A 12734-nucleotide genomic window follows, 5' to 3' on the forward strand; every position below is an offset into this window, starting at 1 on the left:
TCGCCCAGACACTCCTCCGTTTCTCCAGCCACTCCTGCGTTTTTTCCGGAAACGGTAGCGTTTTCATCCACACGCCCATAAAACGCCGTGTTTCCGCCCAGTAACACCCATTTCCTGTCAATCACATTACGATCGCCGGAGCGATGAAAAAGCCGTGAGTAAAAATACTATCTTCATTGTTAAATTACTTGGCGCAGTCGCAGTGCGAATATTGCGCATGCGTACTAAGCGGATTTTCATTGCGATGCGATGAAAAATACCGACCGATCAACTCGGAATGAGGGCCTCAGTTCACATACTTGCTCTCGATCTCCAATTTAATGGCCGCCAAAGCTGCCAGACTCGTACTGAGACTGGAGACCATCTGAGTAATAAAATGTAATACACTGTTTTACCACTAGTACGCGGAGCTATCTGAGCGCTGCTGTGTTTCACGTGTGCGGGTGACCCGCGCTGCCGGGAGCGAGCACGCCTCTCCGCCCCCACCCCTGACATCCCGATTCCAGCGCCGGCCAGGGAGAGGAAGCAGCGGCTCCGGAACCTCCCACAACGCGACGACAGTGCCCGGGACATGGAGCGGCCCTAATTGACCGCTCAGAGCGCAGGAACAGAGCCGCCACCCGCCCGGGGCCCGGGACACGCAAACATGAGCAACAACAGCGCTGGGAACAACAGGCAGAGCAAGCGGCCCATCAACTGCGGCTCAATCCTGCTCACCCTGCAGGAGAATGAGAGTCTGTACAGCTACCTGGGCAAGAAGTGTGTGGTGAGTGCAGCGGCCTAGCCTGCTGGGTGCTGGGGGTGACTATAGGGAGACTTTTACTGCTCCCAGGCCTTGCGCTGCGTGTACCCGGCTGGCTGTGTGTGTGAGATCTGTATCTGCCATACTGACCTATACACAGGGGATATGGTGAGTGACAGCTGGCTCTACACCTAGCAGCACTACAAGGCACAGCCATACCCTCCAGCCGTATGACTATTAGGGATTGTGCATATTGTGTGGCCTCGGTTGTCTTATGTGCCTGCTGCTCTTGTGTGTATTGTACAGAGACTTCCTGCTTGTGTGGCCAGGGTGAGAGTCACCTGTCACTGACTGCAGACCCCTGTGTATGATGGGCACAGACAACAGTGGTCATTCCCCAGCTTTGCTGATGCCTGAGTAGTAATGTAGTAGGGAGAGCTACTGGGCTCAATGAGACCATTTGTTTTTGTAGCACATTGTCTAAGTTACATTTATTTTCTGTTAGGTATGTGTGACCGTCGGTCACAATACTGTCACCGGAATCTTGGCTGTTGGATGGCCACTGGAAAGGAAAGTGTGAACAACGATGCCCCTTGCGGACTCGCTGCGCTTACCACAGGTTCTATTCCCACTCTATGGGTGTTGTGGAAACCCACGAGTGGGAATAGTCCCTGTTGGTCGGCATGCCGACTGGTGGGTTTTTCAGATGCCGGAATTCCGGTGTTGGTATTGTGGGATATTAAATTATTTATTTGACAGCTGGAATTATAGTGTAGGGTAATCTGACATGCCGAGTTACATGTACAGGATTGCCCAAGAGGTTTGGGATATATAGATGTGATGCATCAGATATTGCTGTGAATCATCGATACTAGTTGCATAACTGAGTTTTTACTGCAGCATACATGTTCTGCTAAGAGATGGTAATATGTGATGAGTTACTGGGACCAACAAATCTCCAAAATTGTGCCAGAACTTTCTTCAATTGTTTCTGTGATTCAAGGGAAAAAGCCAGGAGTATGATGAGTTTGCAAAGTGGTATTTATTATTTCCTTGTTCATTTTACTGGATACTACTTTAGCATGCATGACAAATGTGAATTCTTTTAGTGTTACATGGTTCTTTGTATTGTATGATGAGGTAATAGTATTTATTGACCATGGAACTTTTAAAGTTTGTAGAAGCGTGTTTAAATATGTACTTTGACCTCCACTATAAACAAATATAGTTTCTACAGCACATAGATCTGGTAGAGGAGACAGCCAACCTGAAAATATACTTTATAGAGCTTTATACCTGGAAAATTGCTTTGGATGCTTCAGGAGCCTATTTCTATATTTGTGATGACTATGCACCTGGATAATAGGAAACATATAATGTTAGCATTTGTTAATATGTTATTAGATATAAATACTGTGATTATAGTTTGTCACAATGTTTAATTGCAGTAATATCTGATGGTTTCATTTTAATGTTGTAATGTTGACGTGAAGTGGCTGCTTAGTGTACCTTTTGTATATGAACCTACTAATCCTCAGTTATAGAACGTTTGGGAACTGCTATATAATCCTACTGTATGTGCGTTTCTACTAAAAGCGTGTCTATGAAGCAATGAGATGCTTTGCTATCTGGTTTATGCTTTCCTACATATGATCATTTCATGTAACCGGGTTCATTTGTAGGTAATTGGAATTCAAAACCGTTCCTCTCCACTTTCTGTGTGAAATTACACATGCCATCATTCCCAGGAACACTCCTATGTAGTCTCTATAGCTCATTGGGTGCAGTGATTGTGCTTCAGTATCAGTGGCTCATTTCCAAGCCTCGGTACAGTATGCAGTCATTTTTCTGGTCGCCCTTTTATCCACATCACCAGAACCCTGTAATGGAAGTTAATTTTAAAAGTGCCTGTCCTATAATTCCTGTTCATTATTATTTTTATAGACATGGATAACATTTTAAAGGACCACTAATACTGTTAATAGGCAAGATGCATCAAATTCAAGTGCTACTGACAGTTGTCACATACAGTATATAAATCCATAGGAATTCATTGAATGGTTCGTAGTAGTGTCAGTGTAATATACAGTGCATCTGAAAAGTATTCACAGTGCTTCACTTTTTTCCACATTTTGTTATGTTACAGCCTTATTCCAAAATGGAATAAATTATTTTTTTATTCTCTCCAAATTCTACACACAATACCCCATAAAATGACAACGTGAAAAAAAGTGTTTTTGAGATTTTTGCAAATGTATTAAAAAGAGAAAACTAAGAAATCACATGTACATAAGTTTTCACAGCCGTTGCCATGAAGCTTCCTGTTTCCACTGATCATCCTTGAGATGTTCCTACAGCTTAATTGGAGTCCACCTGTGGTAAATTCAGTTGATTGGACATGATTTGGAAAGGCACACACCTGTCTATATAAGGTCCCACACTTGACCGTGCATGTCTGAGCACTAACCAAGCATGAAGTCAAAGGAATTGTCTGTAGACCTCCGAGACAGGATTGTCTCGAGGCACAAATCTGGGGAAGGGTACAGAAAATGATCTGCTGCTTTTGAAGGTTCCAATGAGAACAGTGGCCTCCATCATCCAGAAAATGGAAGAAGTTCGGAACCACCAAGACTCTTCCTAAAGCTGGCCGGCCGTCTAAACTGAGCGATTGGGGGAGAAGGGCCCTAGACAGGGAGGTGACTAAGAACCCAGTGGTCACTCTGTCAGAGCTACAGCATTCCTCTGTGGAGAGAGGAGAACCTTCCAGAAGGACAACCATCTCTGCAGCAATCCACCAATCAGGCCTGTATGGTAGAGTGGGCAGACGGAAGCCTCTCCTTATTAAAAAGCATATGGCAGCCCGTCTGGAGTTTGCCAAAATGCACCTGAAGGACTCTCAGACAATGAGAAACAGAATTTTCTGGTCTGATGAGACAAAGATTGAACTCTTTGACGTGAATGCCAGGCGTCATGTTTGGAGGAAACCAGGCACCGCTCTCCACCAGGCCAATACCATGCCTACAGTGCAGCATCCTGCTGTGGGGATGTTTTTCAGCGGCAGGAACTGGGAGACTAGTCAGGGTAGAGGGGAAGATGAATGCAGCAATGTACAGAGACATCCTGGATGAAACCTGCTCCAGAGCGCTATTGACCTCAGACTGGGATGACGGTTCATCTTTAAGCAGGACAACGACCCTAAGCACACAGCCAAGATATCAAAGAAGTGGCTTCAGGACAACTCTTTGAATGTACTTGAGTGGCCCAGCCAGAGCCCAGACTTGAATCCGATTGAACATCTCTGGAGAGATCTGAAAATGGCTGTGCACCGACGCTTCCCATCTAACCTGATGGAGTTTGAGAGGTGCTGCAAAGAAGAATGGGCGAAACTGGCCAAAGATAGGTGTGCCAAGCTTTTGGCATCATATTCAAAAAAGACTTGAGGCTGTACTTGCTGCCAAAGGTGCATCAACAAAGTATTGAGCAAAGGCTGTGAATACTTGCGTACATGTGATTTTCTTAGTTTTTTATTTTTAATACATTTTCAAAAATCTCAAACACTTTTTTCACGTTGTCACCGGGTATTGTGGGTAGAATTTTGAGGGAAAAAATTAATTTATTCCAGTTTGGAATAAGGCCATAACATAACAAAATGTGGAAAAAGTGAAGCACTGTGAATACTTGACGGATGCACTGTATATTCTCTATCAAATATCTTTGTATAGTCCTGTGTATATGTACGTGTATGTATGTTGTGTGTATGTAGGGCCGCCACTCATCCCAGCTGCTTCAGCTTACCCCGGTGCCTTCTGGTATTCTGCAAATTCCCAATAGAAGACAGCGGCACTCTAGGAATTTTAAAGTCAAACAAATATATTCAAGGTGCACAAAAAAGCCGACGTTTCGGGGCTCACCTGCCCCTTTGTCAAGGTTGCACACCTTGACAAAGGGGCAGGTGACCCCCGAAACGTCAGCTTTTTTGTGCACCTTGAATATATTTGTTTGACTTTAAAATTCCTTGAGTGCCGCAGTCTTCTATTGGGAATTTATATATATATATAGATAGAGATATAGATAGAGAGAGATATATAGATATATATAGATATATATAGATATATATAGATATATATAGATATATATAGATATATATAGATATAGATATATATATAGATAGATATAGATAGAGAGAGATATATATATATATATATATATATATATATATATATATATATCTCTCTCTATCTATATCTATATCTATGAGAGAGATAGATATATAGATATGTTTGTGTGTAAATATTACATGTGTGTAGAAGTTGTTATGCTTCGCAACTATTTGTCACTGTCTTGAAATTTGTCTTGTATTTGAAGTCTGCTCTGCATGGAATTGCATTAGTAGCGCTTTGGTTTAATCCCACTTGTATTTCAGGTTTAGTGTTTTTTTTCCTTTTTTTTTTTTCCTTTTAATAAAGTACAGGTCCAAAGTTCGACTTGCTTGTTCACATGATTCTGCTGATTCTGCTATAGTGATTATGGCTTGATCTGAATGATGTTAGGAAAGCAACGGCTTTCACTAAAGTGTGATCTTTTGTAACACCTATCCAGCTGCGGTCGTGCATAAAAGTGCTGTACTGCCCTTGTGGATTAGTATGGGGGGTGTGGTATGGTATGCCGGCGGCCGGGCTCCCGGCGACCAGCATACCGGCGCTGGAAGCCCGACCGCCGGCATACCGACAGCGTGGCGAACGCAAATGATACCCTTGCGGGCACGGTGGCACGCTACACGCACCACGCTATTTATTCTTCCTCCAGGGGGGTTGTGGACCCCCACGAGGGAGAAAAACTGTCGGTATGCCGTTTGTCGGGATTCCGGCGCCGGTTTAATGTGCGCTGCGATCTCGACAGTCGGCAATCTGAAGATCACCCAGTATGGGTAGTATGGCTGCAAGTGGAGACCTTGGTGACTTTGAGAAGAGGAGTGGTTGTTAGAGCTTCAATGGCTCAGACAAAATATCAGCGATTGTCTAAAATAGGTGGAATTTCATCCCAAGATTGAGAGAGATTTGCGTCAATTAGCAAATGCAAGGCAAAACAGGAGAGTAATTGCAGATCCATTGAATTTAAAATTTTATCCTGTGGCATTAGCAACTGGATTCATCAAAATGATCTGACAATAACTTAAAAGAATAGGACATTACAGTTGGGTTGAAAGTTATATGGCCCTCATCACACAGTGCACATTTGTGATTTCAGTGCTACAGTGAGCAGTGTTGAAAGATTTGTCTGGTAAAGCACCCTTCACCATGTTCTTGACAAGTCTTGTGGAGCAATTAAATTTGTTTCTTCTGCGCCACTAAGTAATGGATGCCCGATGGAGCAATTATTATTCCGATTAGGCTTGCATCCTTTCTGCTTGCACCCTCCTGAGGTGGCAAGCAGAAATATGTAAAAAGCCTGCTTCTGGGCCCCCAAACAACATTTTCCTTGTCATGCCCAGTACTTTAGAAGGGTTTATCCGCTTTTTGTGGCTAAACTTGGTGCGTTTGGGTACGACTATTGAAATAGTGCCCATTACATTGCAGCGCACAAAAAAACCCCATTGAATTGCCCCCCTTGAGACTGTATTATGCATAACCATCAAGTAGATGTCAGTTGAGTGACCTTTTTGTACAAGAGCAATTCCAGTCATGAACTAAATACTTTGGGCTTAAAGGCTGCACACAGTGGCTTAGTATGTGCTTTCATTTTTGTCTCCATGTGTAAAAGAAAAAAGGCCGTAGTGTACACTGCCACAAAATAAGTAGATGTAGTAGATTGTGTGAAATGCACTCACCTGTGTTAAATATCAAATTTGCACTGGGCAGTCTGTTGTACCCCAGAGGAACATGAATGTACAAATGTGCAGGAATGCAAAAGGAATGTTCCAAACTGGATATTTACACTCGTTGTAGTGATGGAGTATACCACCAAGAACGATGACCGCAATAGTGTATACTGTATCGATGAACTGTAGATAAAGGGCTCAAAAAATGCCATTCGTCATGGCAACTAAGGTTTTAGACCTAGCAAATGGAGTTTACCGTTGTCCAAGAAAGAGCAACCACAGTAAATTCCTAATTATTTGGCATTTCTACCTTACCTCATACCTTACTGCTAAAATTAGATTTGTGTATGTTTTCTCCCAATTAACAGAGATCTTGGCCTGTTAATGATGAAAGCAAGGTTTTGTTTAGAGACTAAGCTATACCCTCAATTAGGACCCACCACTATTTTGGGATTGGAGGAAGAAGGTTTGAGTGTTATTGACTGGCGTCTAAATCTGCACTGGCTACTGGTCATTCTGCTCCTTTCTCGTGCTGTCTGCTTCTTACTTTCGTCACGGGAATCTTATAGGTTTCAGTCAAAGAGGATGATATGCCTAGTCCTCTCGGCCACTAATTGGGTTCTGATCTACAGTGCAACTGGTGAAAGACTGCTCTTCTATTTAGATTAATTTTAAGGCCCTTCCTGTATAATATTATTAACTAGGGTTTGCCCGCAGCTCTGTTCGCATAGATGTCTGTTATTGCTCAGCGGAACTAATTTAACAGACAGTAGTGCCATATAATTTTGTTATGTATGTTGTAAACATTGATCACAAAATTTATTTGTAAACAATATTAGCAGTTTTTCCTTCAGGGATTAACAAAAATATGCTTAGGGCTACTAACTTGTGAGCAAGCCACGTACAGCTGCCCATGGGAGAAGCGGCTGGTTCTGTGATGCCCTGAGCGCTTGTCCATGCAACTTGTCGATTTTCATAGCGAAGCAGACGCTTACATAAATCTGCAGGTTTCTGCAGCTTGCATTGAAAAGGAAAATAGATGGGTATAAGAGGTATATATGGTATAAGCGCAGTCCCGCCTGCACCACTTCCTGGTAGAATCTCGGTCTCAATTAGGTTCTTCTGCAGAGCATTAACTTTTAGTCTGGTTCCATTGCATAACTGGGGCAGAGTTAAGTTCTGCCGAAGCATGATCGGAACACCAACTTCAGTGTACAGTGTGTCAAGCGTCAGTTTTTGCCTTTTATTGCTCCCCTCCCTGATGTCACATCGAGATCATCCTCAGTTTCTTTCTAGGTCACTAAGCTATACAATAGTGAAAACGTGATGCAGGTAATTTTTTTTCTTCATGGATCATAAACAGTCCCTAGAAGTATGTTTCAAAAAAAAAACAAAAAAAAAAACCCTGCTATTTGTAGACAACCCTTACAGTGTTAATATGTCTAGATTAGGGCTCTTGCAGTTTGGCATGTTGGGAATTGGGGTCCTTGCAGTTTGGCATCCGTGTAATTGGGCGACTAATGGGCATGTGACTGGGTCTTGCGGCATGTGCGGAAGTCTGAGGGGGTATTGAAGGGGAATGTGTGGTCTGTACAGGTTTTCAGATTTTGGTTGGGGATGATGGTTTGGCCCTTAGAAACATTTGTTGTGCCCTATTTTAAGGGACTTCATATTAGTGTTTTTTTTTTTTTTTTGTCCACTACTTGTATGCTTGAATAACATCAAAAGGAATCATGGGTGGGTATTGTACACTTAAATTTAATTTTACTTGGAAGCATTTTTGTTGTCTTTACCATCTGTTTTGCCTTGTGTGTAGTATAGGGTGTATGCAGGTATTGGCAAATCCTCTCTACATTCTTGATGACTAAAGCTCATTGCTGCTTTAAAGCTAGAAACTTTTCCATCTCCATGTTTGTTACCGTGTGACAGGGTGTGGGGCATGTACTACCTGATTTTGTCTGACTCTCCCATTACATAATATTTTGTAATTGCTCTATTTAGTGCTACAAAGACCTTTTGTATGGAGTAAGGTGCATACACACGGAGCGATATAGCTGAGAGATTTTGACTATATAGTCAAAATCGCACAGAAAGTTAGTGCATATCTCTCCATATGTACACAGCCAGCGATAGCGATGCGTGTCCCCGTCAGGTCGCTATCGCTGCTAAAAATAGACTGTGCAGGCAAGTCAATTTTGGCTAGGTTGCTGGAAAAGAAAAAGCATCCTCTTGCTTAAATGAGTTAGCCAAAATCGCCCACAGACAAAATCGCTGGTAAAGTTAGTCAAAATCTCCTACAGCCAGTTCAAGGGAAAACACTCAGTCAAAATCTCTCATAGTTAAAATCTCTGTGTGTATGCACCTTTACTGATATAAATAAATATTTTTCATACTTGTCAGATCTGATTCTCCCACCAGAACGCACCAAATACAAATATTCTCAATCCCTGTTGAAATGAGTGTAAGCTCTTGCACCACCCAAGACCTACCTTGGCCTCTGGACCACCATGGCCCTTCCTCATCATAGGCTTACCCTTGCACCACCTACCTAAAAATCCTACAAATCCCAGTTGCCCTCACTATGACTGCTTTCCTACTGCTCAAAATTGTTGTACAGGTCGAGTATCCCTTATCCAAAATGCTTGGGACCCGAGGTATTTTGGATATGGGATTTTTCCGTATTTTGGAATAATTGCATACCATAATGAGATATCATGGTGATGGGACCTAAATCTAAGCACAGAATGCATTTATGTTACATATACACCTTATACACACAGCCTGAAGGTCATTTTAGCCAATATTTTTTATAACTTTGTGCATTAAACAAAGTGTGTCTACATTCACACAATTCATTTATGTTTCATATACACCTTATACACACAGCCTGAAGGTCATTTAATACAATATTTTTAATAACTTTGTGTATTAAACAAAGTTTGTGTACACTGAGCCATCAGAAAACAAAGGTTTCACTATCTCACTCAAAAAAGTCCGTATTTCGGAATATTTGGATATGGGATACTCAACCTGTATAGAGTGTGCCGCCTAAAGAGTTTGTGTGTCTTGATTTTTCCCACAGTAAAGACATTTGTATCATGTTGGTATTTGCATGTCAGCTGGAGTCACCTGGATATGCTGTATTTTCAGTAGCCAAAGTGATCACTATATGTCCAGCCAACAAATTTGGCTACTTTCACTGACTTGTAAACAGTGCTAAACTACTTATTTTGGCGGAATAAAAATGCTCAACATTCGTAAGTGCTGTTTTTATCCGAAGAGGAATATATCATTATTGGTAATTCTACTTATTTCTAGACTGCAACATGTTCTCCACTACTCATCATTTAAGTAGCATTTTAATAAGTTGAAAGAATGCCGCCATGTTTAAATGGTGAGTTGGGCACATATGACAACATAGAATGATGGAGCTAACGCTACAGAGGAATATGTTTTATTTGTACATTGTTCTTACTTAGGCAGAACTGGTTACTTGGCCTGAACATCTAATCAACAGTTGGGTGACAAACGGGTATATGCAATTGCGGTCGAATTCCCGAAAATGTCGAAAAACTGGACACTTTCGCCAAAAAAAAAAAATTCGACAATGCAATTCAGTACTTTTCGTCAAAAAAATGGACTTTCCAAATTCGACCTTTTGAAATTCGACATTTGTCAAATTCGACATTTCTGCAATGGTACAAATGCGGCAATTCGACAAAAGTATATTCAATTGAAGATTGTAAATTCGACAACAGTGCTTTTAGACAGTAAATTCGTCATTTTCAATCCGCCACACTTTTCTGGCGGAATGTAATAAAAATTTCTCTGACGTCCTAGTGGATGCTGGGGACTCCATAAGGACCATGGGGAATAGCGGCTCCGCAGGAGACTGGGCACAAAAGTAAAAGCTTTTAGGTCACCTGGTGTGCACTGGCTCCTCCCCCTATGACCCTCCTCCAAGCCTCAGTTAGATTTTTGTGCCCGAACGAGAAGGGTGCACACTAGGTGGCTCTCCTGAGCTGCTTAGTAAAAAGTTTAAGTTTAGGTTTTTTATTTTCAGTGAGTCCTGCTGGCAACAGGCTCACTGCATCGAGGGACTAAGGGGAGAAGAAGCGAACTCACCTGCGTGCAGAGTGGATTGGGCTTCTTAGGCTACTGGACATTAGCTCCAGAGGGACGATCACAGGCCCAGCCATGGATGGGTCCCAGAGCCGCGCCGCCGGCCCCCTTACAGAGCCAGAAGACAGAAGAGGTCCGGGAAATCGGCGGCAGAAGATGTCCTGTCTTCAATAAGGTAGCGCACAGCACCGCAGCTGTGCGCCATTGCTCTCAGCACACTTCACACTCCGGTCACTGAGGGTGCAGGGCGCTGGGGGGGGGGCGCCCTGAGACGCAATAAAAACACCTTAGATGGCTAAAAATACATCACATATAGCTCCTGGGCTATATGGATGCATTTAACCCCTGCCAGTTTTTCCTTAAAAAAGCGGGAGAAAGGCCGCCGAGAAGGGGGCGGAGCCTATCTCCTCAGCACACTGGCGCCATTTTCCCTCACAGCTCCGTTGGAGGGAAGCTCCCTGGCTCTCCCCTGCAGTCACTACACTAGAGAAAGGGTTAAAAAAGAGAGGGGGGCACTAATTACGCGCAGTATTAAATAATACAGCAGCTATAAGGGGAAAAACACTTATATAAGGTTATCCCTGTATATATATATATAGCGCTCTGGTGTGTGCTGGCAAACTCTCCCTCTGTCTCCCCAAAGGGCTAGTGGGGTCCTGTCCTCTATCAGAGCATTCCCTGTGTGTGTGCTGTGTCGGTACGTTTGTGTCGACATGTATGAGGAGAAAAATGATGTGGAGACGGAGCAGATTGCCTGTAATAGTGATGTCACCCCCTAGGGGGTCGACACATGAGTGGATGAACTGTTGGAAGGAATTACGTGACAGTGTCAGCTCTGTATAAAAGACAGTGGTTGACATGAGACAGCCGGCTACTCGGCTTGTGCCTGTCCAGACGTCTCATAGGCCGTCAGGGGCTCTAAAGCGCCCGTTACCTCAGATGGCAGATATAGACGCCGACACGCATACTGACTCCAGTGTCGACGGTGAAGAGACAAATGTGACTTCCAGTAGGGCCACACGTTACATGATTGAGGCAATGAAAAATGTTTTACACATTTCTGATAATACGAGTACCACCAAAAAGGGGTATTATGTTCGGTGAGGAAAAACTACCTGTAGTTTTCCTGAATCTGAGAAATTAAATGAGGTGTGTGATGATGCGTGGGTTTCCCCCGATAACAACTGATAATTTCTAAAATGTTATTGGCATTATATCCTTTCCCGCCAGAGGTTAGGGTGCGTTGGGAAACACCCCCTAGGGTGGATAAAGCGCTCACACGCTTGTAAGAACAAGGGCTCTACCCTCTCCTGAGATGGCCGCCCTTAAGGATCCTGCTGATAGAAAGCAGGAGGGTATCCTAAAATGTATTTACACACATACTGGTGTTATACTGCGACCAGCAATCGCCTCAGCCTGGATGTGCAGTGCTGGGTTGGCGTGGTCGGATTCCCTGACTGAAAATATTGATACCCTAGATAGGGACAGTATATTATTGCCTATAGAGCATTTTAAAGATGCATTTCTATATATGCGTGATGCACAGCGGAATATTTGCCGACTGGCATCAAGTCTAAGTGCGTTGTCCATTTCTGCCAGTAGAGGGTTATGGACACGACAGTGGTCAGGTGATGCGGATTCCAAACGGCATTTGGAAGTATTAACTTATTAAGGGGAGGAGTTATTTGGGGTCGGTCTTTCAGACCTGGTGGCCACGGCAACAGCTGGGAAATCCACGTTTGTACCCCAGGTCGCCTCTCAACATAAGAAGACGCCGTATTATCAGGCGCAGTCCTTTCGTGGGCAAGCGGACAAAAGGTTCCTCATTTCTGCCCCGTGACAGAGGGAGTGGAAAAAGGCTGCAGAAATCAGCCAGTTCCCAGGAACAGAAGCCCTCTTCCGCCTCTGCCAAGCCCTCAGTATGACGCTGGGGCTTTACAAGCAGAATCAGGCACGGTGGGGGCCCGTCTCAATGAATTTCAGCGCGCAGTGGGCTCACTCGCAAGTAGACCCCTGGATCCTTCAGGTGATATCTCAGGGGTACAAATTGGA

At 43.4% G+C, this 12734-nt stretch overlaps 1 protein-coding gene across 2 annotated transcripts in view; it reads left to right on the top strand.

Moving 5' to 3' along the window:
* The first annotated feature begins 413 nt into the window (after positions 1–413).
* WASL (WASP like actin nucleation promoting factor) overlaps positions 414–12734 on the top strand; it is a 181926-nt gene continuing 169605 nt past the window's right edge. The window contains exon 1 of one of the 2 annotated variants that reach the window (XM_063927171.1): positions 414–766. In XM_063927171.1, the coding sequence (XP_063783241.1) occupies positions 647–766 (120 nt within the window). In that variant the 5' untranslated portion in view covers positions 414–646. The remainder of the gene's footprint in view (positions 767–12734) is intronic. The other variant, XM_063927172.1, reaches the window with a different exon arrangement.

This window comes from Pseudophryne corroboree, chromosome 6 (assembly GCF_028390025.1).
Source record: "Pseudophryne corroboree isolate aPseCor3 chromosome 6, aPseCor3.hap2, whole genome shotgun sequence".
Classification (NCBI taxonomy): Eukaryota; Metazoa; Chordata; class Amphibia; order Anura; family Myobatrachidae; genus Pseudophryne; species Pseudophryne corroboree.